This window comes from Candoia aspera, chromosome 8 (assembly GCF_035149785.1).
Source record: "Candoia aspera isolate rCanAsp1 chromosome 8, rCanAsp1.hap2, whole genome shotgun sequence".
Taxonomy (NCBI): domain Eukaryota; kingdom Metazoa; phylum Chordata; class Lepidosauria; order Squamata; family Boidae; genus Candoia; species Candoia aspera.
Window position 1 is genome coordinate 36428258 of NC_086160.1, and position 25860 is coordinate 36454117.

Sequence of the window (25860 nt, forward strand, 5' to 3'; positions counted from 1 at the left end):
AGGGAGTACTGTTGCAGAGGGAGATTACACATATCAGTCTCGTAGCCTTCAAGTTCTGATAAAATGCAACATTTCTTGGCATATGAAATACCTGAATCATTTGACTACTACAATGAACCCAATACAAACCTTGTACGTGTTTAAGCTCCATCTTCTTACAAGCTCCAGTTTTTCCATCGCCGGATTCCTGACTTCCTCTGCTAGAACAACTGGCCCACTTTTCTGCTGCAGTCTTGGATTGCCTATTTAGAAACCACAAGTAAGTGTATCAAAGCATATTTAGAGCTCAGGTAAATGTATTAAAGAGATAGCTGAAATGGCCTAGGTGCAAGATTCCAACTTTATTTTCAGCATCATACTAAAGAAAATAGCACAGTAATCTGATTATGGTAAAATTTGAAAAATAAGATTGCTTGCATTTAAACCACAGCTACCAGTAATTTAGAATTAAGCAACTTTAAAATATTCTGCAAGATTCTCACAATTTGCATTATGGGATAGTTTTTCACTAAAACAATTAAACCATAAATATAAATTAAATATAAATAACTCTTCTAGAAATGTGGGGAAAATGCACATCATCTCTATTTTCATCACATGCTCATGTTTCACCGGGACTGACAGGCCAATCCCTTTCAGATCTGTAAACAGCAACTATGAATCCAGAGCTATGTTCATTAAATTAGGAGCAATCCCACTCAATTCATGGGGACTTGTTTCAGAGTTCTAAGGTTGACACTAAGTATTCTGGGTGCGTTCTAACCATGTGTACTTAATATCTTCCCACAAAAAAATATCAGAAGGGAGAACCGATTTTATTCATTAGTACAGCACAGCAAAGGTAAGGAATAGCTTTGCCTGATATTTAATTAAATGCAGCTTGTACTTGATTACTGCTTCACTCTCTCAATGAAAGAGACACCTCACCTCCAATCCCATCCTCCTCCTGTAGTATCAGTTCACAATTTCAAGAGGAATTAAGAAAGTTCATCATTTATAGATGTTTTTCAATCCAATAAGCACACCTAACTGTACAGTTATTTCTTCGGTTCACACCATATGTTAGACCATAATGTGGCTAGTTTGAATATGACTTATTGTATCGTGTGAATTTAGTCATAGTGGTCTGTAAAGCATGGTTTATGCCTTTGTGTGGTATGAATCCAACTACCAACTGACCATTTCAAAAGAGCATGGTTAAAACAAGCAATGGTTGAGCATAATGTATAAATCCAACAACATGTGAAGTAATCATTTATGAAAACGTATTTTTTATCAAAACATTCTGGAATGCATGCTGGGAACTAGCACTTGACTTCAGCTCAGATTTGCAAGTGTGGCTTATCGTATTTGTGCAGATGATGCACTTATTCCCTATCAGTGTTTTTATGTTCAATAAGAAATATGTGACGTACACATGGGTGGGAAACTGTTTTCAACCCAAGAGTTGCATGGCAGGTGTGCCCACCTTTAGCAAAGAAGCAAAAGCCAACCTACAGGTGGCTACAGCAACCCTACTCCCTCCCAACACATAGACATGCTTTCACCCACTCAAGTCTTCCACGGATGCCAATGCGGTGCAATTTTTAGGTGGGACTGCAGATTAACAGGTCTTTCCTCAACTGCAGTCTCCCCTGATATTTATCTAAACAGCGATTTATCCCTTTAACAGCCTTTAGAAAAGAAAGGCCTCTTTTTAAAGCTCAACTCTTTCAGGTGGGAATTGAGAAGGTGAATTGCAGTAAACCAGAGATTTCCCATCCCCGTTCTCAAGTGACTCCAGTGGTTGCTACAAAGACAGTTACTTACACAAGAGAGAAAATCTATGCTATGATTTATTCTATTAGGAAACATTAAAAGCATAATTAGACATCAGAGTAATTAACTTTTCCACATAGTGTTCCACTGTACCAGGTCAATACTCTTTTACAGCTTAATACCCCTTAATTGTTTCCATCATCCTCAAAATCAGAAGACAGCAGTGTAACCCAGCTATTCACAGAAGTCAGTGAAAAAGTGCAGGTAAGATTGGGAACATTATATTTAATTCAAACAATGATAGCAAACTGCAGGTAGAGGAAATTTCTTTGGTTTAGAATTCAGTATCATTACAAATTTACAGAAAAAGCTTCAAACAGCGAAATGAGATTTGAGTATTTTAGTACAGAATGACCGATTCCAATGTATTGCTAAGGTATTATTGCTCTATTTTTGGCAATATACTTTTAACCGCCCAGAGTCCCCTTTTCAGGAGAGATGGGCGGTGATAGAAATTTGAAAAATAAATAAAATAAATATGTTGTGCATTCCAAAATAGCATATTTTGATCCTCAGGGTTATTTAACATCTACATAAAACTGCTGGCTGAAATGTCCTCAATAAGTGAAGGGAACACAGCCGCCTTCCTTTTTCATCTAATTAGAAAGACGCTGGGTGCTCTGAAAATGTGTTTAGGCATGGGGATGGACATAAAAAAACTGATAATCCAGATTGTCAATAGATGGTTCATCTGTTCAGGTAACTGATACATAACCTGTTTTGCAGGTGCCTGAATTCCATCTAAAGTGGCATTTCCCAAATTGGTGACCTCTGGATGTTTTGGACTATAACTTCCATGATCAGCACTATTTACTATAATGGCTAGGTCTTTTTAAAAACACAAGTCCAGAACATATGGAGGATTCTAATTCAGGGACATCTGGAGACACTGTTAGATCCAGCAGCCACATCAAGCACAGGTTACCTTGGCAGGCCTTTTGATTTGTTTAGACTAGTGTTTCAATGCTGGCTCAGGAATTCTGGGAGTTGAAGTCCACACATCTTAAAGCTGACAAGGTTGAGAATCACTGGTTTAGACTGATATTGTCCTAACAGCCAGGAACCACGCTGAGACAAGGAACTGGTCTCTAATGTTTTATTGCTTGTACATAACAGGAATCCTAACAAACTGAAGAAGCATGGGAAAAACCCAGACATATAAACCCCAAAGGTTAAGGCGGTCCCGATCTGTGTCTCTTTGAATGGCTGCCCAATTCCTCAGTGCTACGCATGCGCTTAACAGCCTGGATGGGAGCCCCCTGCTCGCCATCCTTACTCATGACAGATATATGGATAGAGATAACCTAACTATTGTACTCACAACCTCATTAGTTTTAACTTGACACCTGCCAATGTGATTATAATACATCATTGCTTTCCCATTGGCATTGGTTTCTAGTCCCCTTCCAGATCCAATTTAAAATGTTAGTTTTATTTTTTGCTTGGGATCAAATCAGTTTAGAAATGTTTCCTTCAACCTTCATTTAAAACCTGTAAGATTTTTTCCAAATATGCTTATCAAATAAAGTCAAGCTTGTGCCTACAATACAGAGTTTCATTGGTCTTGGCATTTGGGTCCCAGAACATTCCAGAAAAGCTTGCTTGGCACCTACATTATAATTTTTTCAACACCAAAATAGTATTGGTGAAAGGTCCCCTGTGCAAGCACTGAGTCATGTCTGACCCTTTGGGAGGATGCCACTTTCGCAACCTTTTCTTGGCAGACAATAGCAGGGTGTCTTGCCATTGCCTTCCCCAGTCGTCACCTTCCCCAGCAAGCTGGGCACTCATTTTACCGACCTCAGAAGGATGGAAGGCTGAGTCGACCTGAGCCGGATACCCGAGAATCCAGCTTCCGCTGGGATTGAACTCGGGTCGTGGAGAGAGTATCGGTTGCAATACAAATTGTGGCAAGTTCTTAGTGGTATGGGGATACCAAGTCATCTTGTCTGCCTCCTGAAGAATCTGTATAACGACCAAGTAGCAACTGTAAGAACAGACCACGGAACAACGGACTGGTTTAAGATTGGGAAAGGAGTACGGCAGGGCTGTATACTCTCACCCTACCTATTCAACTTGTATGCAGAACACATCATGTGACAAGCTGGCCTTGAGGAATCCAAGGCTGGAGTTAAAATCTCTGGAAGAAACATTAACAATCTCAGATATGAAGATGATACCACTTTGATGGCTGAAAGTGAAGAGGAACTGAGGAGCCTTATGATGAAGGTGAAAGAAGAAAGTGCAAAAGCTGGTTTGCAGCTAAACCTCAAAAAAACCAAGATTATGGCAACCAGCTTGATTGATAACTGGCAAATAGAGGGAGAAAATGTAGAAGCAGTGAAAGACTTTGTATTCCTAGGTGCAAAGATTACTGCAGATGCTGACTGCAGTCAGGAAATCAGAAGACGCTTAATCCTTGGAAGAAGAGCAATGACAAATCTCGATAAAATAGTTAAGAGCAGAGACATCACACTGACAACAAAGGCCCGCATAGTTAAAGCAATGGTGTTCCCTGTAGTAACATATGGCTGCGAGAGCTGGACCATAAGGAAGGCTGAGCGAAGGAAGATCGATGCTTTTGAACTGTGGTGTTGGAGGAAAATTCTGAGAGTGCCTTGGACTGCAAGAAGATCAAACCAGTCCATCCTCCAGGAAATAAAGCCAGACTACTCACTTGAGGGAATGATATTAAAGGCAAAACTGAAATACTTTGGCCACATAATGAGAAGACAGGACACCCTGGAGAAGATGCTGATGCTAGGGAGAGTGGAAGGCAAAAGGAAGAGGGGCCGACCAAGGGCAAGATGGATGGATGATATTCTAGAGGTGACGGACTCGTCCCTGGGGGAGCTGGGGGTGTTGACGACCGACAGGCAGCTCTGGCGTGGGCTGGTCCATGAAGTCACGAAGAGTCGGAAGTGACTAAACGAATAAACAACAACAACAACAACCACTCTGAGCCACACAAGTATTAGTATTAGTGAAGTACAAATCAGTTTGAACGCCAAACAACTCCATCTGAATTTGAAAAGGTTGCTCTGAATGGAAAGCTGGCTATTTTGACCATTTCTGCAAGCGGTTCAAGTAGTTTTGAATTCAAAACATCATTGTTTTGAGCTTGTAATGCTTCCACCCAGTCAACTTTGATTCAACTCCAAAATGACAGTTTAAAACTCAAAATAACTGATTAAAATTTGAATGTGTTGAATTTGAAATGGTTTGCACACACCCAGGAAATTCATTTTATTTTCCTAGCCTTTTCAAACTTCAGTATTTTTAAAGTATACAGATGGTAACTCTTCCAGGAGTTTTACTATCTTTTAGAATCTATTTTATTCCATCTAATAAAGCATTTTTAATATTTTTAGTATGATCTTCGTAAAATACCCAGAAACATTCTGTTACTAATTAATATCTAAGTATAGTAAATAAATGAAGGTTTTAAATGAAGGTTGAAGGAAACATTTCTAAACTGATTTGATCCCAAGCAATGTTTGGTTTAAAAAATAAAACTAACATTTTGGAAGACAATATAAATTGCAATTAACATTTAAGCTCTATTTAAATAATAAATAAATAGGTGTTCACCATTCAACTCTAACTTTTAAGCTGATAAAATTTAAGACCTTTAAATTTAAATAAAGTATCTTCAGACATTCCTTTGCAGTGCTGATCACAAGTACATATGAGGAATTTCATCATACTTGAAGTGTAAAAATGAATACAGGGCAACCAAAGAAATGACTTAAAAAAAAAATAAAGATACAAACACCTGCACAAATTCTCATATAGGTCATAGATTTGTAAATTATATTTTTATTACAGTGAATTTCTCAACATAATCAGTTGAGATTTAGTAATTTTATGACAAAATTTAACACAATTTTATTCTAATTAACACTTCTCACAGTTCATTTTACTGAATGCCTATGTGAGCATGCTTAATATTGAAGGAAGATAGTATGCAGAAAGGAAAATGTAATTATTTGCCGAGCCAAAGCAGCATGAAAAGGCAGCATTATACTCAGCCATAGCAATAAATCACAAGTCAGGTAAGTGTAGGCAAAGGTGGGAGTTAGTACTGTGTCAGCAAAGTCAGTAACTGCTTAGACCTCTGAATACCTTTGGGAATAACTAAATCACCCCCTTGTCCAGCCAGTCTGCTAGCTGCTGCACTGCTAGGCGATATAACAGGTGACATGGGTAATGATGAGGAACCTGGAAATGGGACATATACCATGAACATTTAGTTCGTGTAATCAATGTATTTTTAATGCACAAAATATTGGTGAAAATATTGGTGAAATGCAAATCTTGAAGTGAATCAGAGTTTGAATTTAGGACTGCTTTAGACAAAAGGCAATCTATTATATCCTCCATATGGTGACTGCATCACAAAGGGAGCCATTTTGTGTATCGGTTGGATTCTCCCACTGTTTGTCACCAACGATTGCTAGCATGTACGTTCTACTGCTGAAATAATTGTTTTAAAATGAAGGATACGGAATGCTTCCTATTCTATCCTATACATATTTTTTGCCAATAATAAACATTGAATTCTCTTACCTTGAAAAGGTCCAACTTCAATAGTCCCCTCCTTGGTACTGTCAAAGCCATGAGATGTGATCTGGGTTTCTGACAAGCCAAGTCCAGCTGGCAGAGAACGCTTCAACTCCTTAGAAATATTTGAATAAAAAGGAATATCCATGTAAAAATCCCAAATAAGGGAACATTTAGGCATAACAGCAGTCTTTCAAGGTCATCTTGAAAAATGTGTTCTACAGTTTGGAATCTATTTTATTGTGTCATGACATTCTATTTTGATGACAACACAATGCTCCATTACAACAGTTTCCAAGTTTGAGAGACCCATTATGTTTATATAGCCTAGATACCTCTCATGACCTTGAAGAGAACAGCCAAGCATCCACTTGGAACAGCAGGAGGAAAAATTCTAGAGCTTAAACCCTAGAGCACTGATTGATTCCAAACTGTAGAATGCATTTTTCAAGACTGAGGCTTTGAGTGCTATGTAGTGCAGTAAGCAGATCTTCTGTGAATGTGTGACTTCATTTGCACCTCCAGTAAAGGAACTAATCTAGCTATCCCATATCACTAAGCCTTCTGCTAGGAAGCAAGTTCCTGATACAGGGTTAACTGTCTGAAGAGCTGAGATCTGTTGTCTGAATCCTGACACTATATCACAGATGTCCTTATATTTGTGGATCAAACTTCTATTATCCAATGGTTTAATCAAACAATTGTGGGAGCTTAGATAGAAATGTTAAGCTTTTAGAATAAATCTTTGGATCAAAAACTCAATACAGACTTATGTTGATTGCTGATACAGAAATCTGATTTTTTTACAAATGTTTTCTTACACCATTTAAAATATACTGAGAGTCAATTTTTAACAGTCCTTTTCTTTCAGCTGTTCTGAAAATAAGTAGTATTTGAGTAGTAAACTGGGCATCTTTATACAAAATCTAGCACTTTGCTTCTGTTGATGAACCTTCTCCATCAGCAAAAGTGGCAGGGGGGCAACTTTTCCTCATCCCTCTTTATCATAAAGCCTACAGAATCTGCCCTGAGAACTGTTCAGAGTATTATTGGCAAGGAGGTGCTAAAAGGAGAGAAATGCAAAACATTTAATTGCGTGAGCAGACTTTTTTCATGCAACACTGAATTCTACTCTGTTTCAATGTGCTAGTCTAAAGTTCCTATTTGGACATAATTCAAAAATAAGCCAGAAAGTTGCCTTTTCAATTTCACCCAAACTTACCCTGTTCTGGCAAACTGACAAATAAATATTAAACATCTCTATAGTAACATATACACATGATTGTAGAGAGATTTATGTATGGTAAGACATGACTGCTAAGATGTGACTGGTAATGCTCTGTTAAATGTAAACATATGTTAGACAACAGATGCAGTATATTGTCCCTTAATTCTCCCTTTAAATATGATTGTTAGTTAATAGCTGTAGTATTATTTTCCTTCAATTTTTTTCTTTCCTGACTGTATAGTTTTAGTAAATAACATTATTACTTTACTATTGTTTACTTTTGATGTTATGTAAATATATTGAGAGCTCTTCCACCTAAGTCAAATTCCTTGTATGTCTAATCATACTTGGCCAGCTAATCTAATCTAATCTAATCTAATCTAATCTAATCTAATCTAATCTAATCTAATCTAATCTAATCTAATCTAATCTAATCTGTTTCATGCCACAGATTGCGATTAACCTCTTAGGAAGCTTACGGTTTCAAGTTTCTTCCATTTCATGCTTCTAATTTTCTGTATTCATGCCTTATTTGCTGCAAGCCATAATTTACAATTTCATCCATTCAGTCAAATATTGAATGGATGCAATTGCCAGCAGATAAAGATCAAACCATAGATTTGGAGAAAAGGATAAGTAAGAGACAAAGAAGGATCAAAAATAGGAAATCTCCATATATAAGAGGAAGGAGTAAAGACTAAAGCAATTCTACATTTGTTTACTTAATATAAAATGCAATGCACACAATGAACTTTATATTTGTGTGAGCCATAATACTTAATCATCTGCAATTGGCAGGTAAGCAGAATATGACATATAGGTTTGAAGTAGGTTTGTAAAACCAGGCTTTGATAATCTACTTGCTTGGATAAATAACTGAAATCTTGCCATATTACAGCATTCCACTGAGGCTGCAGATAGGAACATTAAAGAACAAAGATGTATATAATAATATCTGGCATGCGCAGACATCTCTTGAAATTTCTTCAAAAACCTAAATAGTTATGGACAAATAGCATATGCAGGTGTAATTACATAGTCAAGAAATTATTATTTATATGGAACAGCTGTATGCACATTAACAAAATTTAAAACATGTTTAAACTACAGAGAAATCCACAAAAATTTACAGAACAGGAATATTGTAAAGGCAGCATTCTGTTTAATTGCACAGCAAGAAGAAACCAGTTCCTGCCACTAAGCATTGTTGCATAGTGAAAAGGTGTCTTTAAAATAAACCCTAACACTAATTTATAAATGAATCAATGAAACAAGGATTTTTCTATTTTTATCCGTTATGTTACTTTGGTTCAATTGACTAAAGTACTTGCTACGTTGACCTGCATGGTAACCAAAGAATTTCCCTAGATTTCCCTGTTTCTCAGATATGGAGGATGGTGCTTTCCCCTATGAATGAAGAGGATTTTTATTTTTAACTGAAGTCTCTGCCCCATATCTACACCACTGATACAGATGTGGCCAGTGTTAGATTTTTTTTTAGAGTTTGGACACAACAATGCACCTTTTTACTTTCCTGGATCTTTGTATTACTTTAATTTAAGCTAATACCCTGTGCTGTTTGGGGGATTTCTATAAACACATATCCCAGATTCTCTCTCAACCCTTTCCACAGCCATGTTCTAGCAATTACAAAACATTTTCTTATTTTGTACAAAGTGCCAAAGTTTTACAGTAATGAACAATAATCAGGGATTAAGCTCTAAGCACTTACAAGTTTCAGTCTTTATTGAGAAAGGCTGTCAGCTTTAGTTTCAAAGCCATAATGTTAATGACCATAATAGGCATGAATGTATGCCAGAAGTCTGCCTTTGACTGCTTCCAAAAATTAGAACAGATATATAGTTTCACTATTTTTTTCTCAAGCTCTGGTTGGCATGGTACACTTGACAGTCTTATATTTATTCCATTTTAAACTAATTAAATGGCCACTTTTCAAAGCGCAGAGCTGACAATTTTCAAACTTCGTATATATTGCTGAAGCTGTACTTTCTCTTAATTCTTCATATACCTCTCTCTTCTTACCTCTTCTTTAACACAAATAAATACTAGCAGGACATCTGCTGCATCACTTAGTTGCAACACAACATTAATTATTAGTGGCCTGGTTTGTACATGAAAGTAAAGCATAAAATGATTTCTTTGTTCCTCCAGGACCACTTTTCAGCCTGGGCCGCACTCTCTGTATAAATCTAGCTACTGAGGGCCACGTTGGGGATGCAGAATTGAAAATTTTAGTCTTGCTTTTGCTAAATGTGTTCTCAGGCACACTTAACAAACTAATCTTTTTGTAGTTTTTGCACTTAGTCTTGCTATATTTCCCTTTGCATAGGAAACAACATTTTTCCAAACATCAGGCACAGAGTCTTCACGTGCATGTTAAATAAGCTGCACAGCCCATAAACACCCGATAAACAAGCCATATCCATATTTTAATACTGTTCCAGTTACATCATCTAACTTGCAACATTATCATTTTTCAACATTCTCACAGCATTTATTACTTCCTTTTCATCATTTTTTTTTCTCGGACATTAACATTTAATAGCATTCATTTCAGCAAATCTTTTACATATCACGAATGCAAATCTCTAAAATACTCTTTCCAGCATTTTCCTCACTTCAATTTTATCTTCATCAATTTTATTCCACTCACTCTGCTAGAGCGAGGCTCCTTTTTAAGCCCTTTTCACTTTCAAAACAGAACAAATAGGAATGATAAAAAAATTATCAAAGATCATCCAGTTTTACTTCATTCCATTCTGCTGTTAATCTTATCTGTAGGTCTAGAAATAAAATATTCATTCTTAATTAATAAGGCTTCTCTCATCAGCAAAATCTGGGCTAACCTAACTGATACAAGTTCTCCATATCTTGGGTTGCTTGAGCATTAGTAAAACCAGATTACTGCCAAGCAATTCAGGGGATATTTATAAATTCATACCCTGTTACAGTTGTGCTCATGTGTATCTTCCAGTTCTCCATTGCTTGTCACAGAAATCTCTGCTGCTGAAGTTTTGGGGGACTCCTGAGCCATTGAGCACTCCTACAACATGAAAAAAGTGCATTAGCTTCCCCAAACACAATCAACATTCAGCTTTTGGACATAAGCTTTTTTCCTGGCAGCTGGGGCAGACATGGAAGAAATTTTGCTATGTCCTAGGGGTATCTTCAGACTCTTATGTAATGGTTTTATGAAACATGTGTTATTACTAACGGTTTGTTTGTTGGTTTTTGGTAACTTCGAGTCAGTGTTGACTCCTGGTGACTACCTGGATTAGTCCTTGCTGGTTTTTCAAAAGTGATTTGCCATTGATTCTTCCTAGGGCTGAGAAAGAGTGTCTGGGCCAAGGTCACCCAGCTGGCTTCTTGCCTAAGGAGGGACTAGAACTCACGGTCTCCCAGTTTCTAGCCAGGTGCCATAACCACTGGTTCTGTTACTATGTTACTGGAATCCAAACAGACAAGTATGCATCTGGAATCCAAACAGACAAGTATGCATCCATTGTCAAGCTTCCCCACCACAACAGTATACAGTCTAAAGTAACTGCTAGCATATATAGAATGACTTCTGTCATATAACCACAATATAAAATTACAGTTCTAGCATAGTAGTTATGAATAAATGTTGAAAGAATGTAAGTGAATCACACCATGTTATAAGTATTAATGCCAATAAGCATATATGATCATGCAAAATAGATAGTCTCAATGGCACATGAAACTGTATTGCCCAATTTCTTCCTTGAAACCTACATAAGACTACAAGACAATCACTATAGTTCTCTTGTATCCCATGTAAGCCTTAGGATGCTTATAATGAACCACAACTACCAGCATCCATCAACGTTAGCTATTCTGACTGGTGCTGCTAAAAGATATGTATTAGAAACATCAGGAGGGCTACAGCCTCCCAGTTCTGAACAAATAACGTTTACTACAAATGTTACCTCACTCTGTTTGTGAGGGTGTTCACTGGGATGAGTGAAGAATGCTGGGAGTATACACCAAGAGTATATACTTCCAGCAGGATCACCCAAGGCAAAAAGGTTATCCTAGGTACACAGCAGGCACCTATACCAGGCAGCAACATCATTGGATACTCAATGGGAGAAGCAGTGGTAAACCACTCCTAATTATGGCCAAAAAGTTCAAAGAAAAACATCCAAGCCCGGCTACATTTTGCAAAAACCTACATCAAGTCTGACAAAAACATGTGGGAAAATGTGTCATGGTCTAATGAGACCAAGGTTGAACTTTCTGGCCATAATTCCAGAAAGTATGTTTGGCGCAAAAACAACACTGCGCATCACCAAAAGTACACCATGCCCACAGGGAAGCCTGGTGGTGGCTGCATTATGCTTTGGGACTGCTTTTCTTCAGCTGGAACTGGGGCTTTAGTCAAGGTGGGGGGAATTATGAACAGGCCCAAATATCAGTCAATTTTGGCACAAAACCTTCAGGCAGGCCTCTGATAAAATGCTGAAGATGAAGAGGAATTTCACCTGTCAACACGACAACAACCCAAAGCATACCTCCAAATCAACAAAAGAATGGCTTCACCAGAAGAAGATCAAAGTTTTGGAATGGCCCAGCCAGAGCCCAGACCGGAATCCAGTTGAAAATATGTGGGGTGACCTGAAGAGGGCTGTGCACAGGAGATGCCCTTACAATCTGACAGGTTTGGAGCGCTTCTGCACGGAAGAGTGGGCAGAGATTCCCAAGGCAAGATGTGCCATGCTGAGAGACTCCTACCCCAAAAGACTGAACGCTGTCATAAAATCAAAAGGTGCTTCAACAAAGTATTAGTGTAAGGGTGTGCACACTTATGCAACCACGTTATTCTAGTTTTTTATTTTTATTTTTTCGCCCTAAAAGATTTCAGGTTGTTTTTCAATTGAATTGTACAGCTTGTATGTTATATTAAAGGTGGAAAAAAGTCTGAAGTGATTTTGGTCTGATTTTTTTACATCTCAAAAACCTGGCATTTTAACAGGGGTGTGTAGACTTTTTATATCCACTCTAAATGCAAACATCAATTCCCTTTTTGCTAATTATCTCAGTGCTGGGGTGAACATTCCAAAGGGCAGTTGAGTGGGGAAAAAGGGCTATAAGATTTGCCCTTTTACCCAGCTTCCTTATGAGTCAAGTTCCAGAAACCTTCCCCATCGTTTGGGCTCATTTGGCTGTTTGGGTCATATCCTTCTGACACTGTAAAGCAAAGGAAAGCTCAGGTAAAATCGTAAGCACAGTCATGGTCACATGATTTTTCACTTAGTGACCACTTCACATAATGACTGAATTGCCGGTCCCAATTGTGGTTGCTAAAGAAGGACTGCCTGTAACTGGTTTTTGTACATATTGCAGGGGGTTGGGTTAGCTGATGCTGGTGGTACCATCCAACTTCATGAACCTATGATTTTCAGATATATTTGGTTTGTAACTCCCAGAATTCCCAGCTTGTTTTAGCTGTTACCAGAACTTTATATATATTCCATGCCTTAACTTGGAGTTTTTAAAACCTGCAGGATCAAATTGTTATTTTTTCCCTCTGAAATACTGATAATCCCTAATACAGGCCAAAATATAAAGCAACTGAAAGAAGCTGTACAAGATCAGAAATCATGGAGAAAGCTGGCTTCTGGAATCGCCATGGGTTGGATAATTCAATTCAAATGCAGCTACTATAGATTTGAGACGACTACTTATAAATGCTAATGAAGTTTGTGGGAGTTTACAACCCCCTGCTCCTGAACCTAAAAGTGCCACGTAAGGACAAAGATCTTCAAGAATGGGATGAAATCCCTTATTGTAAGCAGCTTTAGGTAACAGTCACTATCTTTTGAGCCCACTCTATTCAGCATTATTTATTTATTGTGCAGTACCTGTAGAATTTTGGAGCTAACATGAAGGGATATCTTGCCACCCCTTTTATGCAGGTGAAGCTCTGGGCTCCAACTTTCTAGACCTTTTCTTTTAAAAAACACAGATGCTCCATTTAAATATATTAAAAGATATATTTTAGAACCAGTGGTTCTAAATACAATGCTGTTGAATATATTATGGAAGTACAGAATACTTTCCTCCTGTTTTGTTAGAATTCCCCACAAATATCTTTTGCAATAGTTCAATGCCAGACTAGGATTATAGGGGAAATATGCCTGAGCAAAAAACTGCACATTAAAAACGATGTGTTTGTCCAACCTGTTTGTAAAAGAAAAGTTTTCTAGTGATAAATATAATGTATCACAGGACAGTTTGCATAAATAGTCTGGCAAACTACTTGGCCATGAGAAATTATTTGTTCTAGAAAAGCAGCTAATGACAAAGGTTGTGCGTGTTTAACCTCTCTCTCTCTCCAACTCAGAAATATTGAATTGTAACCCCCTATAATAACTGAAGATGCCCTTGATTTTATTAATGAAATGAAGCTACTTATTTAAAATTTTAAAATAACAGTTTTGCAGTTCATATTTGCAATTATTATTACTACTACTACTATTCATGCTTCTTTCTCTTTCAATGTCTAGGCTATTCTCCAAGAAAGCAGTTTCTAGATTGGTGTACAATTTATGTAACACAAACAATACCATATGTTATATATAATGGGCTGAAACCAGCTAACACTCATATGAACATTCAACTGAAAACAATTTATATGGTCCCAGAGTGCCCTCATGTGGAAGCGCTTGAACACGCAGCATTTTTATTTAAATATATAGTTGTAGTGTTCCAACAGAAACAGAATGAACAATTCATGGGATAGAACTGTAAGACCCAAAGCAAAGCTAATTTTTTTCAGGCTGAGAAGCATATCAGAATCTGTATTCAAACAACTTAGTGGAATCATATGGATTATTTAATAATACAATTCCTTTATTCTAAGCCACTCAGAGTCACTCATATAGTGAGATGGGCAGTGTATACATTTGATTAATAAATAAATAAATAAATTTTCCTCTTCTATCACATTACATATTGTAATTAGGTAAAACTTCTGGGCCACACTCAAGTCTTTGTAGAGAACTGCATTTTCCCTTTCAGCTTCAGTGTGTGTATCTCTTCCTTAGACAGAACTTGAAGGCCATAACCTGCCATGGCTTCAGAATTCCTCAAAGTATTACTTTGTAATACATCTTCTTGCTGTTGTAGACATTCTAGGCTGTCTACTCACACTAAAATTAACAGCAAGATGGATCTCTGAGTTTATGGCAATTCCCAAGAGAAGGAATTTGGAACTGCCAACCAATTAAAAGCTTCTAAACATTACAAGACTGTGCATTAAAGTTACTCCTTTGGTGGCTTTTTCCACCCATCCAGTTATTCCATATTACCACCATAATGTTGGATGGAATGTGGTCAGGCATTTTTTTCAAACAAGTGCTCATGTGCCCAAAGGCTTTACTTTTTAGGAAAAAGTTATATATTGTTTCCCACAGTTAAACTTTATGATGGAAATAATGTTGTGGGACATGTGGAACATTATTTCCACAATAGTGGAAACATGTTTTATAATTAATTTATTATAATATTTATACCCACCCCAACCACAACACTTTGGACAGTTCACAATCAATGAAACAAATAAAACAGTACATAAACCTCCAAGCCCCAAGATCTTGAAGAGTATACAGATTAAAACAAATATAAAAATTAAATTAGAAATTAAGAAATAAAACCAAAACCACTGTAAGGCAGCCAATTAACTCTTACCCGAACAGCAAATGCTTGGTGAAACAGAATAATCTTCATGGTCTTCCTAAAAATAGTGTAGGGCAGCCTTTCTCAGCCTCTGACCCTGGAGGAACCCTTGAAATATTTTTCAGGCTTGGGGGAACCCGTGCACATTCAGGCTCAAATATAGGCCAGAAGTTACAAAATTATTCTATTTATTTCATGTGTAGGCCTGTATATATGCATTAAGAGTGTTCTTAAACTAAAGAATGAAACTTACCTCTTTAATGTGAAGTGCCTGAATTTGAAATAGTTTTTAAAATATATCATGATTTTCCAGGGAACCCCTAGTGACCTCTCGCGGAACCTGGGGTTCCACAGAACCCTGGTTGAGAAACCCTGGAATAATTAAATTTTGGAATTTGCTTGGCTGGCTTCAAAAAAGGGTTGGACCAATTCATGGAAGTCTTGGGGATTAACGGCTATTAGCCTTGATCACAGTGTGACTCCCTCTGAAAGCCACCTGGTGGGAGACTAGTGGACTAGTTGGTTAGGTGAAATATTATACAATCTGAAGAGAAACCAGCATCTGTCCATTAGGGTTTGAAAATGTCAGGGGTCATCTTAAGCAGTGTATCTGGAATATTGATTTCCAAACCAGTCTAAGCCTAGTATCTAAGCCCACAGTTCATAGACTTTCCTCAAATGGGCAAGTGCCATCATCATATATCTCAATTTTAATTCTGAAATTTTGTTGGGCCTTCACCTTGGCCAGGTTGGATGCACTGCCCTCCATGGTATAAAAACATTCCTCTTCAGCAGTGTTTATGCCCATGTGGGGATAGCTCTGTAGAATCTAAGCCACAAATATGTAGCTTTGGATCATTTTCCTCAATAAATAAATGAACAAGTGTAATGTTTTTGATTCATTTGTTTAGTTGGATTCTCTTTATCTAGTTGTGGGACTTGTGTGTAGAGAATAGATCGCGTTTTAGGTCATATTTATGAAGAAATATTAAATTCAAAAGGGTTCCCAAACCTTTAAGCACCACTGTATGTATTTCTATCTCCTCTTACTTACTCCCCATCTCAGTCAGGGCCACCTTCCACTGGCATTGGGTCCAACAGAATACCATATATTATTGTATCACTGTTTGTAAATGTTAATTTTTATGGTGCAATTAAAATTTTTATTATGTATTTTAATTCAAGGATCTCAAACTTTTGGGGGGTCTGATGCAGCTTATTCACTCACAAGATGGCTCTCACAGGGGACCCAACAATTGTAACATGTCAATTTATCAGAATACTGCCTGTCACTCCTTCTAGCAATCACTTGTGCAGGATGCTCCTATTAACTTCATAATTTTTGTTCTTCTACCAAGCAGGTACACATAATTTGCAAACAAAGCACTGGATTGTAGCTGCCCATCATTTTATTTCTCTAAAAAACCCTTACACTTGGCTTCATAAGCAGTTTTTGGAAATTAAGATTTTGCTGGAAGTTGATATTTACTTATTTATTTATTAAAATTTGTCACCGCCCATCTCCTCCCACCAGAGGGACTGCGCAGTTTACAACAATAATAAATAAAAATACAATAAAATACAGTATCTAAAATACAGTATCTAAAAATACAGTTAAAGGTAAATAATAATTATAGATAAAAATAGAGTCCAAATGGCAGATGACAACTCAGTCCTTGTATGCGCCAAGCACTCTAGGGCACTAGCCATCCCCAAACATGATGACTCCCCTCCCCAAACCAGGTGGCAGAGCCAGGTCTTCAAATTCTTCCAGAAGGCCAGGAGCAATGGGGCTAACCAGAGGGTGGGAGCTACTGCAGAGAAGGCCTGCCTCCTGGACCCCGCCAGACAGAATTCTCTTACCAACGGGGTCCGCAACATGCCCTCTCTGTATGATCAGGTGGGACAGGTTGACATAATGGGGAAGAGGTGGTCCCTCAGGTATCCGAGCCCCATGCCATGTAGAGCTTTAAAGATGATAACCAACACCTGGAATTGGACCGGGAAGCAAACTGGTACCCAATGCAGCTTGCACAGCAAAGGTGTTACATGTGCCCTTCTAGGGGCACCAAAGATCACCCGTGCGGCTGCATTCTGGACCAGCTGTAGCTTCTGGATACTTTTCAAGGGTAGCCCCATGTAGAGCGTATTGCAATAGTCTATATGGAAGATAACAAGGGCATGAGTGACCATTCAAAGGGCTTCCCAGTCCAGGAAGGGGCATAACTGGTTCACAACATGAAGCTACACAAAGGCCCTCCTGGACACGGCTGCCACCTGCTCTTCGAGCAGATGCCGTGAGTCCAGGAGGATCCCCAGATTACACACCAGGTCCGTCTGGGGCAGTGCAACCCCATACAGAGCCAAAGATGACAAAGTCCCAGATACGGAAGAGCAGTTAACCCACAGCCACTCCGTCTTACCAGGGTTCAGCTGAAGCCCCTTGTTCCCCATCCAGGCCCCTAGAGCCCCCAGGCACCGAGAGAGGGCAGACACAGCATCACTTACCCAGGATGGAGATATACAATTGAGTATCATCAGCATATTGATGATACCTCATCCCATAGTGATGGATGATTTACTTCTTAGCAAATTCTAATTTTTAATTTAAATATGTTTTAAAATTTAGGCAGCAGATGGAGTCTAGCAGGCACTAAGAATAATGACTGCAGCACAGTCATATTCCTAGAATACCAATTTGGGGCTGGGGGATCCAGTTCCATATCAAAATAATTCAATAGAAGTTTGTAGTACATAACACAATCTCTATGTCCTCTAATGTATTATGACACTTGAGTTCAAATAAGCATTTACTATACTACAAAATGCACAGCAAATGTACAGAATCACAACTGTAATACCAGAAACAACAAAAACAGCCAGTTCATATTAACCAGTCCCAATTTAAACAGCCATGGTTTTCAGTATTAACCTTGTTTATTAAAAACCATATTTCTTGCTTTCTCAAACTCAAAAAGGTCAGTTACACCACCAAATAATACAGAAGTCTGATTCAGCCTGAAGACTTTTTAAACAAGTTTTTCAAATAATGTTTAAAGGAGAATCCCAGAATTTTCCAAATGCTATACATTTCAGTCTAGATAGACCAACTACAAAAGCTTTCCATAATGCCACAATCAAAGAGACCCTATCCTTACATTTAGACACAACAAGCACAACTGATATGGCAACAGTGTTGTCTAACTTGACGTATTTTTTGTCACTTGATCTGAGTGATGTTTAGAACTGTCTTTAATACTGTAGCTGAATTTAGTCTTTTCTGTGCATCTCAGTAGGTTACTTTGCAAGAAGCTATGCAGGGAGCAGATGAGCTATTCTTCAAAATAAGGGAAGCTGACCCTTCTACAGAAACAAAAACTGTTCCTCAAATATGGGATGAGAAGAGCCAAACATCTACCTCATGAGCATGCACCCAGTCCAGCCCGCAGTCCAGCCATATACTACATAGTATACATTTTTCCAAGTATCTAGCACCCAAATCCTGTCGAAGTGGGAGAGTGAACAGGTTTACCTAAGTAAGTTCACTGGTAAGTACTGAAACAATCTGGATCAATATGCACCCATTCTGCAAACCTGCTAGGTAACACCAACACTGCCTCCCTCTAATGTAGGATAAGAAACACTGTCTGAAATAGTTCTAAAAACCTCATTACTGTGCTCTGACAACATGTCCTGTTTAACAGGACACTGCAAAATCAAGGAATATTTTCAGGTAATTTTTTTTGTATTGCTATCCATCTAATAAAAATAGAGGTTGATTCCAATTTGTGTTTCCAGTCTGAGCCTGTTAATGGATTGGTTGATTTCCTAATAGCTATCACTACATGTATCACCCAATCACCTCAGAATCAGACTGGATTTCTTCTGGAGCCTGGTGAGGTTCATCAACCATTGTGGAACTCTTGCTGTGTTCTGACATACCTGAAAATGAAACAAGTTGAGCTTGCATTATTTTTTTTAAAAAGGTAACTACAGTAAATGTATACTAATGAAGCTCTTCAAGAGCTTATATCTTCCTTTATAATATACATGTAAATATAATTATAATTATAATTTTAATATAAGAGAGCCAGTTTGGTGTAGTGGTTAAGGTGCTGTCCTAGAAACCTAGTCCTGCCTTAGGCATGAAAGCTGGCTGGGTGACCTTGGGCCAGTCACTCTCTCTCAGCCCAACCCACCTCACAGGGTTGTTGTTGTGGGGAAAATAGGAGGAGGAGGAAGTATTTGGTATGTTCGCCGCCTTGAGTTGTATATAAAAAAGGCAGGATAAAAATCTAATAATAATAATTCCATTATACATTCCATCAATTAACAGCTCTTGGATGGGTTATGGCTGAGGGGACTGAAGAGGAAGGAGAATATTTGCAAACTGGACAGAGGAAATATTTTCAGATATTGTCCCTACTTCATTTAAACCCTAATCTATAGCAGTCAAGGGAGGGGGAGAAGGAAGTAAAGAAAGTTGTTCACGGCAGTCCCATGGTGTTTGATTTGACTGGGAAAAAAGCCAAAAAAAATGCAAGTTCTATTTGTATATCAAAATGACTAAACAAATACAAAAATACAAGATTGTAAAAAGAACTGGAAATGTTCTGCTTCAGATACTCTAGTATTTCATGACTTTTTCCATTATTGCTATATATTTATAATTTCTGCTCTATGTTAATTCTAAAAATCCTGTTTAAGCATTCCTTGCAAAATAATGCATGCTATACATTCAACTTTATGTGCTGCACACAGCAATGTATACTGCCCCTCAAAAGCATATATCGCTCCACTTCTACAGCTAAAGTTCATTCAGCTATAAATTATAAACAATAAATGAAACCCAAAAAGGTAATTTTGGGAGTAATAGTCCAACCATAGTAGTGCCAGTTGCAAAAAGAAATTATCCAAAAGTCGTAAAAGCTTGTAGTCTAGAACTGGGCACTCTCCAGGGGTGTTTGACTGCAACTCCCAGTGGTCTGCAGATGGCCTTGCCTTGTTGATAGTTCTATCATGGTATCATCTGAAGATGATTCCTCAGACAATCCTCCTGAGCAGCAGAGCAAGGCCCAAACCCTGACCTGAGCCAGGATCACTCCACACTAGATCTGGAAGACTCTGATTTAGACTCACCTGTGCAAACACCTGACCCATGTGAGAGGTGCTGAGAGAATTCTGAAAGGGAGCTGCCACAGAGCTGACTTGTAAGAGACAGCAACTTGGAAATTAAAATCTAGTCAAAAGTAGCTCCATGTCTAAATGACCTTATGCTCAGAGTAGGCCTGATGAGTCTATCAAATAATACAGGGTAATTTCAAGTTCTATTATAAAACTCAGTGCCAAGATCAGGATCAGTTGCTTATGAGCCTGTGTAATTAGCTATCTAAACAATGAACCCTGGTTGCCTGATGCATCACACTGATATATTAACTCTCCAGTGATTGGGACTCTGACATTTCTCATCTTTTCCTCTGGAACTTTGCCTAGGATATGGAGTAGATTGGCTTTTGATTCCTAGGTGACTTAAGAACTATTTTTTATGTGCCCCTCTGTCTGTGAGTTCCCAAACTCTACCTCCAACGTAAGACAGATTGTGGACTACTGATTTACACTATCTTACCACTGGGATAAATTGGAGAGAGAATTTAGATCAAGACATGCTAAGTTTACATTTTTCTCTACACAATACAGAAAAGTTTCAGAAAATCCCCAAACTGTACTTATGCTGATATTTAGCAACTTAATTAATTTAATTAGTTAATTAATTAAAGTCTTTCAGTTGTATGTAGGCCTACAAATGGCTTTAATTAATTTGCTGTATTAGAAGAGAATGTTTCAAAAGAATAGGAAAGAAAAAAAATAGTACATTCTTCCTCCTCTCATAGAACTCCCTCTTATATATTTCCTGAGCACCACTACAAGGCTCTATTTTAGGCTGGATAAGCTAGAACAAATATTTGAAAGGGTCACAAACTCTTCTGTCCTAATTTAAAAGTATATTTCAGGACCTGCTTCTAGCACTTTTTAAAAATTAAATTGACAACTGAAAAACAGTATTCAGGAACTGAGTTAAGAGACTCTATAACAGTATAAGGTATTAGCCAATACTTTTATTATACTGAATGCACTTGAGATCATATAAAAATGTTTTATGTTAACATCTTTATATCTAAGTGCAAAAGCTGGCTTGCAGCTAAACCTCAAAAAAACAAGATTATGGCAACCAGCTTGATTGATAACTGGCAAATAGAGGGAGAAAACGTGGAGGCAGTGAAAGACTTTATATTTCTAGGCACAAAGATTACTGCAGATGCTGACTGAATACAGGAAATCAGAAGTCATTTAATCCTTTGGAGAAGAGCAATGACAAATCTTGATAAAATAGTTAAGAGCAGAGACATCACACTGACAACAAAGGTCCGCATAGTCAAAGCAATGGTGTTCCCTGTAGTAACGTATGTCTGCGAGAGCTGGACCATAAGGAAGGCTGAGAGAAGGAAGATCGATGCTTTGGAACTGTGGTGTTGGAGGAAAATTCTGAGAGTGCCTTGGACTGCAAGAAGGTCAAACCAGTCCATACTCCAGGAAGTAAAGCCAGACTGCTCACTTGAGGGAGTGATATTAAAGGCGAAACTGAAATACTTTGGCCACATAATGAGAAGACAGGACACTCTGGAGAAGATGCTGATGCTAGGGAAAGTGGAAGGCAAAAGGAAAAGGGGCCGACCAAGGGCAAGGTGGATCGATGATATTCTAGAGGTGATGGACTCGTCCTTGGGGGAGCTGGGGGTGGTGATGACCGACAGGCAGCTCTGGCGTGGGCTGATCCATGAAGTCACAAAGAGTCGGAAGCGACTAAACAAATAAACAACAACAATCTTTATATCTATCCTTAAAATACCCATTTATACTAATATAGATTCAACTATATTAATTCACCATCTTTACAATAACCTTTTGTCCTAACAGCCAGGAACCACGCTGAGACAAGGAATAGGTCTCTAGTGTTTATTTACTGCTACATAACAGAAAATCCTAACAAACTGAAGAAGTGTGGGAAAAACCCAGACATATAAACACCAAAGGCTAAGGCGGGCCCGATCTGTGTCTCTTTGAATGGCCACCTAATTCCTCAGTACTACGCATGCGCTTTACAGCCTGGATGGGAGCCCCCTGCTCGCCATCGTTACTCATGACATCACCCTCCCCCCCAGATTCACATTCCATTTCAGCCCCCTCCCTTCCGGAGGCTGGATAAGATTCGACGTCTCCTTCTAAGCTCCCATGGGAACTGGGCAACGATGGAAAGTCTTCAAAGGAAAACTCCTCCAAGGACGAATCAGTGCTTCTCTCCAGGTCTGATAACGCTTCTGGCCCAGGTGGCCGTTGCTGGAAAATAGCTAGATAATTAGAAGAGTCGTCCCCCCTCCCCCCTGGGAAATGCACGCTTGAGGTGGAGGGCTGTGGGGCCCCCCTCCTCTGTAACTGGAGTCAAGGCTACAGGCGGGGGTGGAAGGTGCAAACTTACGAATTCCTCTGCCTGCTCATCCAAGTGAGGAATCTCTGGTAGAGTGCGAGGCTTGGGTTTGTGAGGGAAAAGCTGATGGAATCGATGAACCAGTGCTGGAGCATGTACATCTCTGGCATTCTCCCACGTGCGCTCTTCCTCAGGGTACCCTTTCCAGTGTATGAAATATTGGATGCCCCTTCCCCTCCTCCTAGAGTCCAGAATTTCGACTTCGTATTCCTCCTCCCCCTCCACAATTACTGGATGTGGGGGGGGCAGTTGCGATCGTAAGGCACTTGGGGGAGGGTCTTTGGCTAGCAATGATCTGTGAAACACTGGATGGACTTTCATGGATGCTGGTAGCTGTAAACGATAAACCACTGGATTTATCTGCTGTACCACAGTGAAAGGGCCCACAAACTTAGAGTCCAATTTCTTGGAGGGTCTGGTAGAGTTCAAAAACTTGGTAGAGAGCCACACTCTGTCTCCTACTGCAATCGCTGGCCCCTCTTGTCTGTGAGCATCTGCAGCTCTCTTGTAAGCACTCTTTGCCCTGTTCAGCTGCTCCTTTAACAACTCCTGTGCGGCTTGTTGCTCTTTAAGAAAATCAGCCGCGGCTGGAACAGTTCCCTGCTGGGAGGAGGTGGGCAACACCTGAGGGTTAACCCCGTAGAGTGCCTGGAAGGGGGACATCTTGGTAGAGGACTGTACAGAATTATTATATGTAAATTCTGCCATGGGCAGTAGGGCTGGCCAATTGTCTTGCCGATAAGTGGTGTAACACCTGAGATACTGCTGTAACCACTGGTTAATTTTCTCGGCTTGCCCATTACTGGCAGGATGATGCGCTGATGACAGGTGGATCTGGACCCCTAATGACTGGAAAAGGGCCCTCCAGAACCTGGAAGTGAACTGTGGGCCTCTGTCACTCACCAAGTGATTCACCATGCCTCTATACCTAAAAACATGGTCCATGAACAACTGCGCTGTGGCTTGTGCAGATGGGAGGCCCTTGCAAGGAATAAAATGCGCCATTTTTGTGAAAAGGTCCACCACCACTAGTATGGAAGTCAGGCCCTGGACCGGGGGTAAATCAGTGATGAAATACATGGAGATTGTATCCCAAGGCCTACTGGGGGTGGGTAGGGGTTGCAAGAGTCCTGTGGGCTTCCCTGGGAGAGGCTTGCTTGTCTGCAGGTGTGACAAGAAGCAACGTAACCCTTTATGTCTACAGTCATCTTAGGCCACCAGTAGTGTCTCAGAGCTCTATGGAGAGTTTTGAAAACACCTCCGTGGCCTGCCGTTTGATGGTCATGGCAAAGTCTCAGTACTTCTTCCCTCAATGAAGGGGCAATATATAATCGCCCACTATGCCAGAGGATTCCTGCCTCCACATTGAATGGGGGGGCAGTGTCTTGCGGGCCCCTCTGGAGGTCATCCATCCTGGCCCTGGCATACAGGTCCTGTTGCTGCTGAGCTCTGACTCTTGTAAATAGGTCCTCTGCTTGTCTGCCTGCTGGTAAAATCTCTGTTTGGTTCCCCCTCATAGATGATCAAAGTTGTGAGGTTGTAATATAGTAGCCTGTACCTCCTGGTGAGTGGCGGGGGTTGCCTGAATGGATTGAGACAGGGCGTCTGCCAAGCGGTTTTGCGCCCCAGGCACATAAGAAATAACAAAATTGAAATGGGAGAAAAACTGGCTCCATCTGATTTGGCGTGGGGTGAGGGATCTGGTGTTTTGTAGAAGCTGTAAATTCTTGTGATCAGTGCAAACTTTCACAGGAAAGGTTGCACCTTCTAGCCAGTGCCTCCACTCTTGGAATGCTGCTTTAATTGCCAGCAACTCCTTGTTAAAAACATCATAGGTTTTCTCTGCTGGTGAGAGCATGCGTGAAAAAAAGGCACACGGAAGCAATGTATTCTCGGTTTTGTTTGTATATTGCAGTAACACTGCCCCAATGGCAATATCGGAAGCATCTGAATGCATTATGAATTGCTTCGTGGGATCAGGGTGTCTTAACAGCGGCTGGGATGCAAAGCGTTGCTTAAATTCTTGGAAGGCTGCTTGCTGTCTCTCCCCCCAAATGAATTTTGATCCTTTCTTCAAAAGCTGTGTGAGGGGTCTAGCCCTGTCACTAAAGTTTTTTATGAACCGCCTGTAGAAATTGCAAAATCCTAGATATCTTTGTACTTCTTTAACATTTTGGGGAGGTGGCCAAGAGAGAATTGCCTGGACCTTAGAAGGATCCATGGATATGCCTTCTGTTGATACCTTATAGCCCAGGAAATGTAATTCAGTTAAATCAAAGGCACACTTCTCTAGCTTGGTGAATAGCTTGTTCTCTCTCAGTCTTTGCAAGACATTACGTACATGGGTTACATGAGTTGTAGCATCCTCAGAGAAAATTAATATGTCATCTAGATAAATGACCAGATACTTATCTAGTAAATCAGAGAAAATTTGATTCATAAATCTGGAAAATATGGCTCCTGCATTAGACAAGCCAAAGGGCAAAACAAGGTACTCAAATTTACCAAACCTGGTGTTGAAGGCAGTTAGATATTCGTGCCCCTCTTTCATCCGGATCAGATTATACGCATTCCTGAGATCCAACCTGGTAAAAATGTGTGCCTTCTGTAAGCGATCCAGCAGATCAGAGATTAGAGGCAGTGGGTAAGTTTCTTTTTTTGTGAGTTTATTTAAAAAACTGAAATTGTGGACCACTCTCATGGGTGTCTCCCGGTTTTCAGGTGCCAACGGGTCAGGCTTCTTTGGTACGAAGAAGGTAGGAGCAGATGCTGGGGAAGGAGATGGTCGGATGAACCCCTTTTGGAGATTAGAGTCCAAGTAATCCTTTAAGGTGGCTAGTTCCTTGGGAGACATGGGATATTGTTTCCTTGCTGGAATCCTGGCTCCTGGTATCAACTCAATGGTGCAATCACAGTCCCTTTGGGGGGGTAGTGCTGTGGCCTCTTGTTCACTGAAAACGTCTGCGAAATCTGCATACTTGGCTGGCAA

General features: G+C 39.5%; 1 protein-coding gene across 5 annotated transcripts in view; it reads right to left on the reverse strand.

The window, feature by feature from the left end:
- ARFIP1 (ADP ribosylation factor interacting protein 1) overlaps positions 1 to 25860 on the reverse strand; it is a 53285-nt gene that overhangs the window by 21067 nt on the left and 6358 nt on the right. For 2 of the 5 annotated variants that reach the window (XM_063309822.1, XM_063309824.1), the window contains exons 2-6: positions 19191 to 19270; positions 10572 to 10673; positions 6388 to 6496; positions 5944 to 6039; positions 130 to 242 (exon numbers count right to left, since the gene is read on the reverse strand). In XM_063309822.1, coding sequence (XP_063165892.1) covers positions 130 to 242; positions 5944 to 6039; positions 6388 to 6496; positions 10572 to 10673; positions 19191 to 19270 — 500 coding nt within the window. The remainder of the gene's footprint in view (positions 1 to 129; positions 243 to 5943; positions 6040 to 6387; positions 6497 to 10571; positions 10674 to 19190; positions 19271 to 25860) is intronic. The other 3 variants (XM_063309825.1, XM_063309826.1, XM_063309823.1) reach the window with 2 other exon arrangements.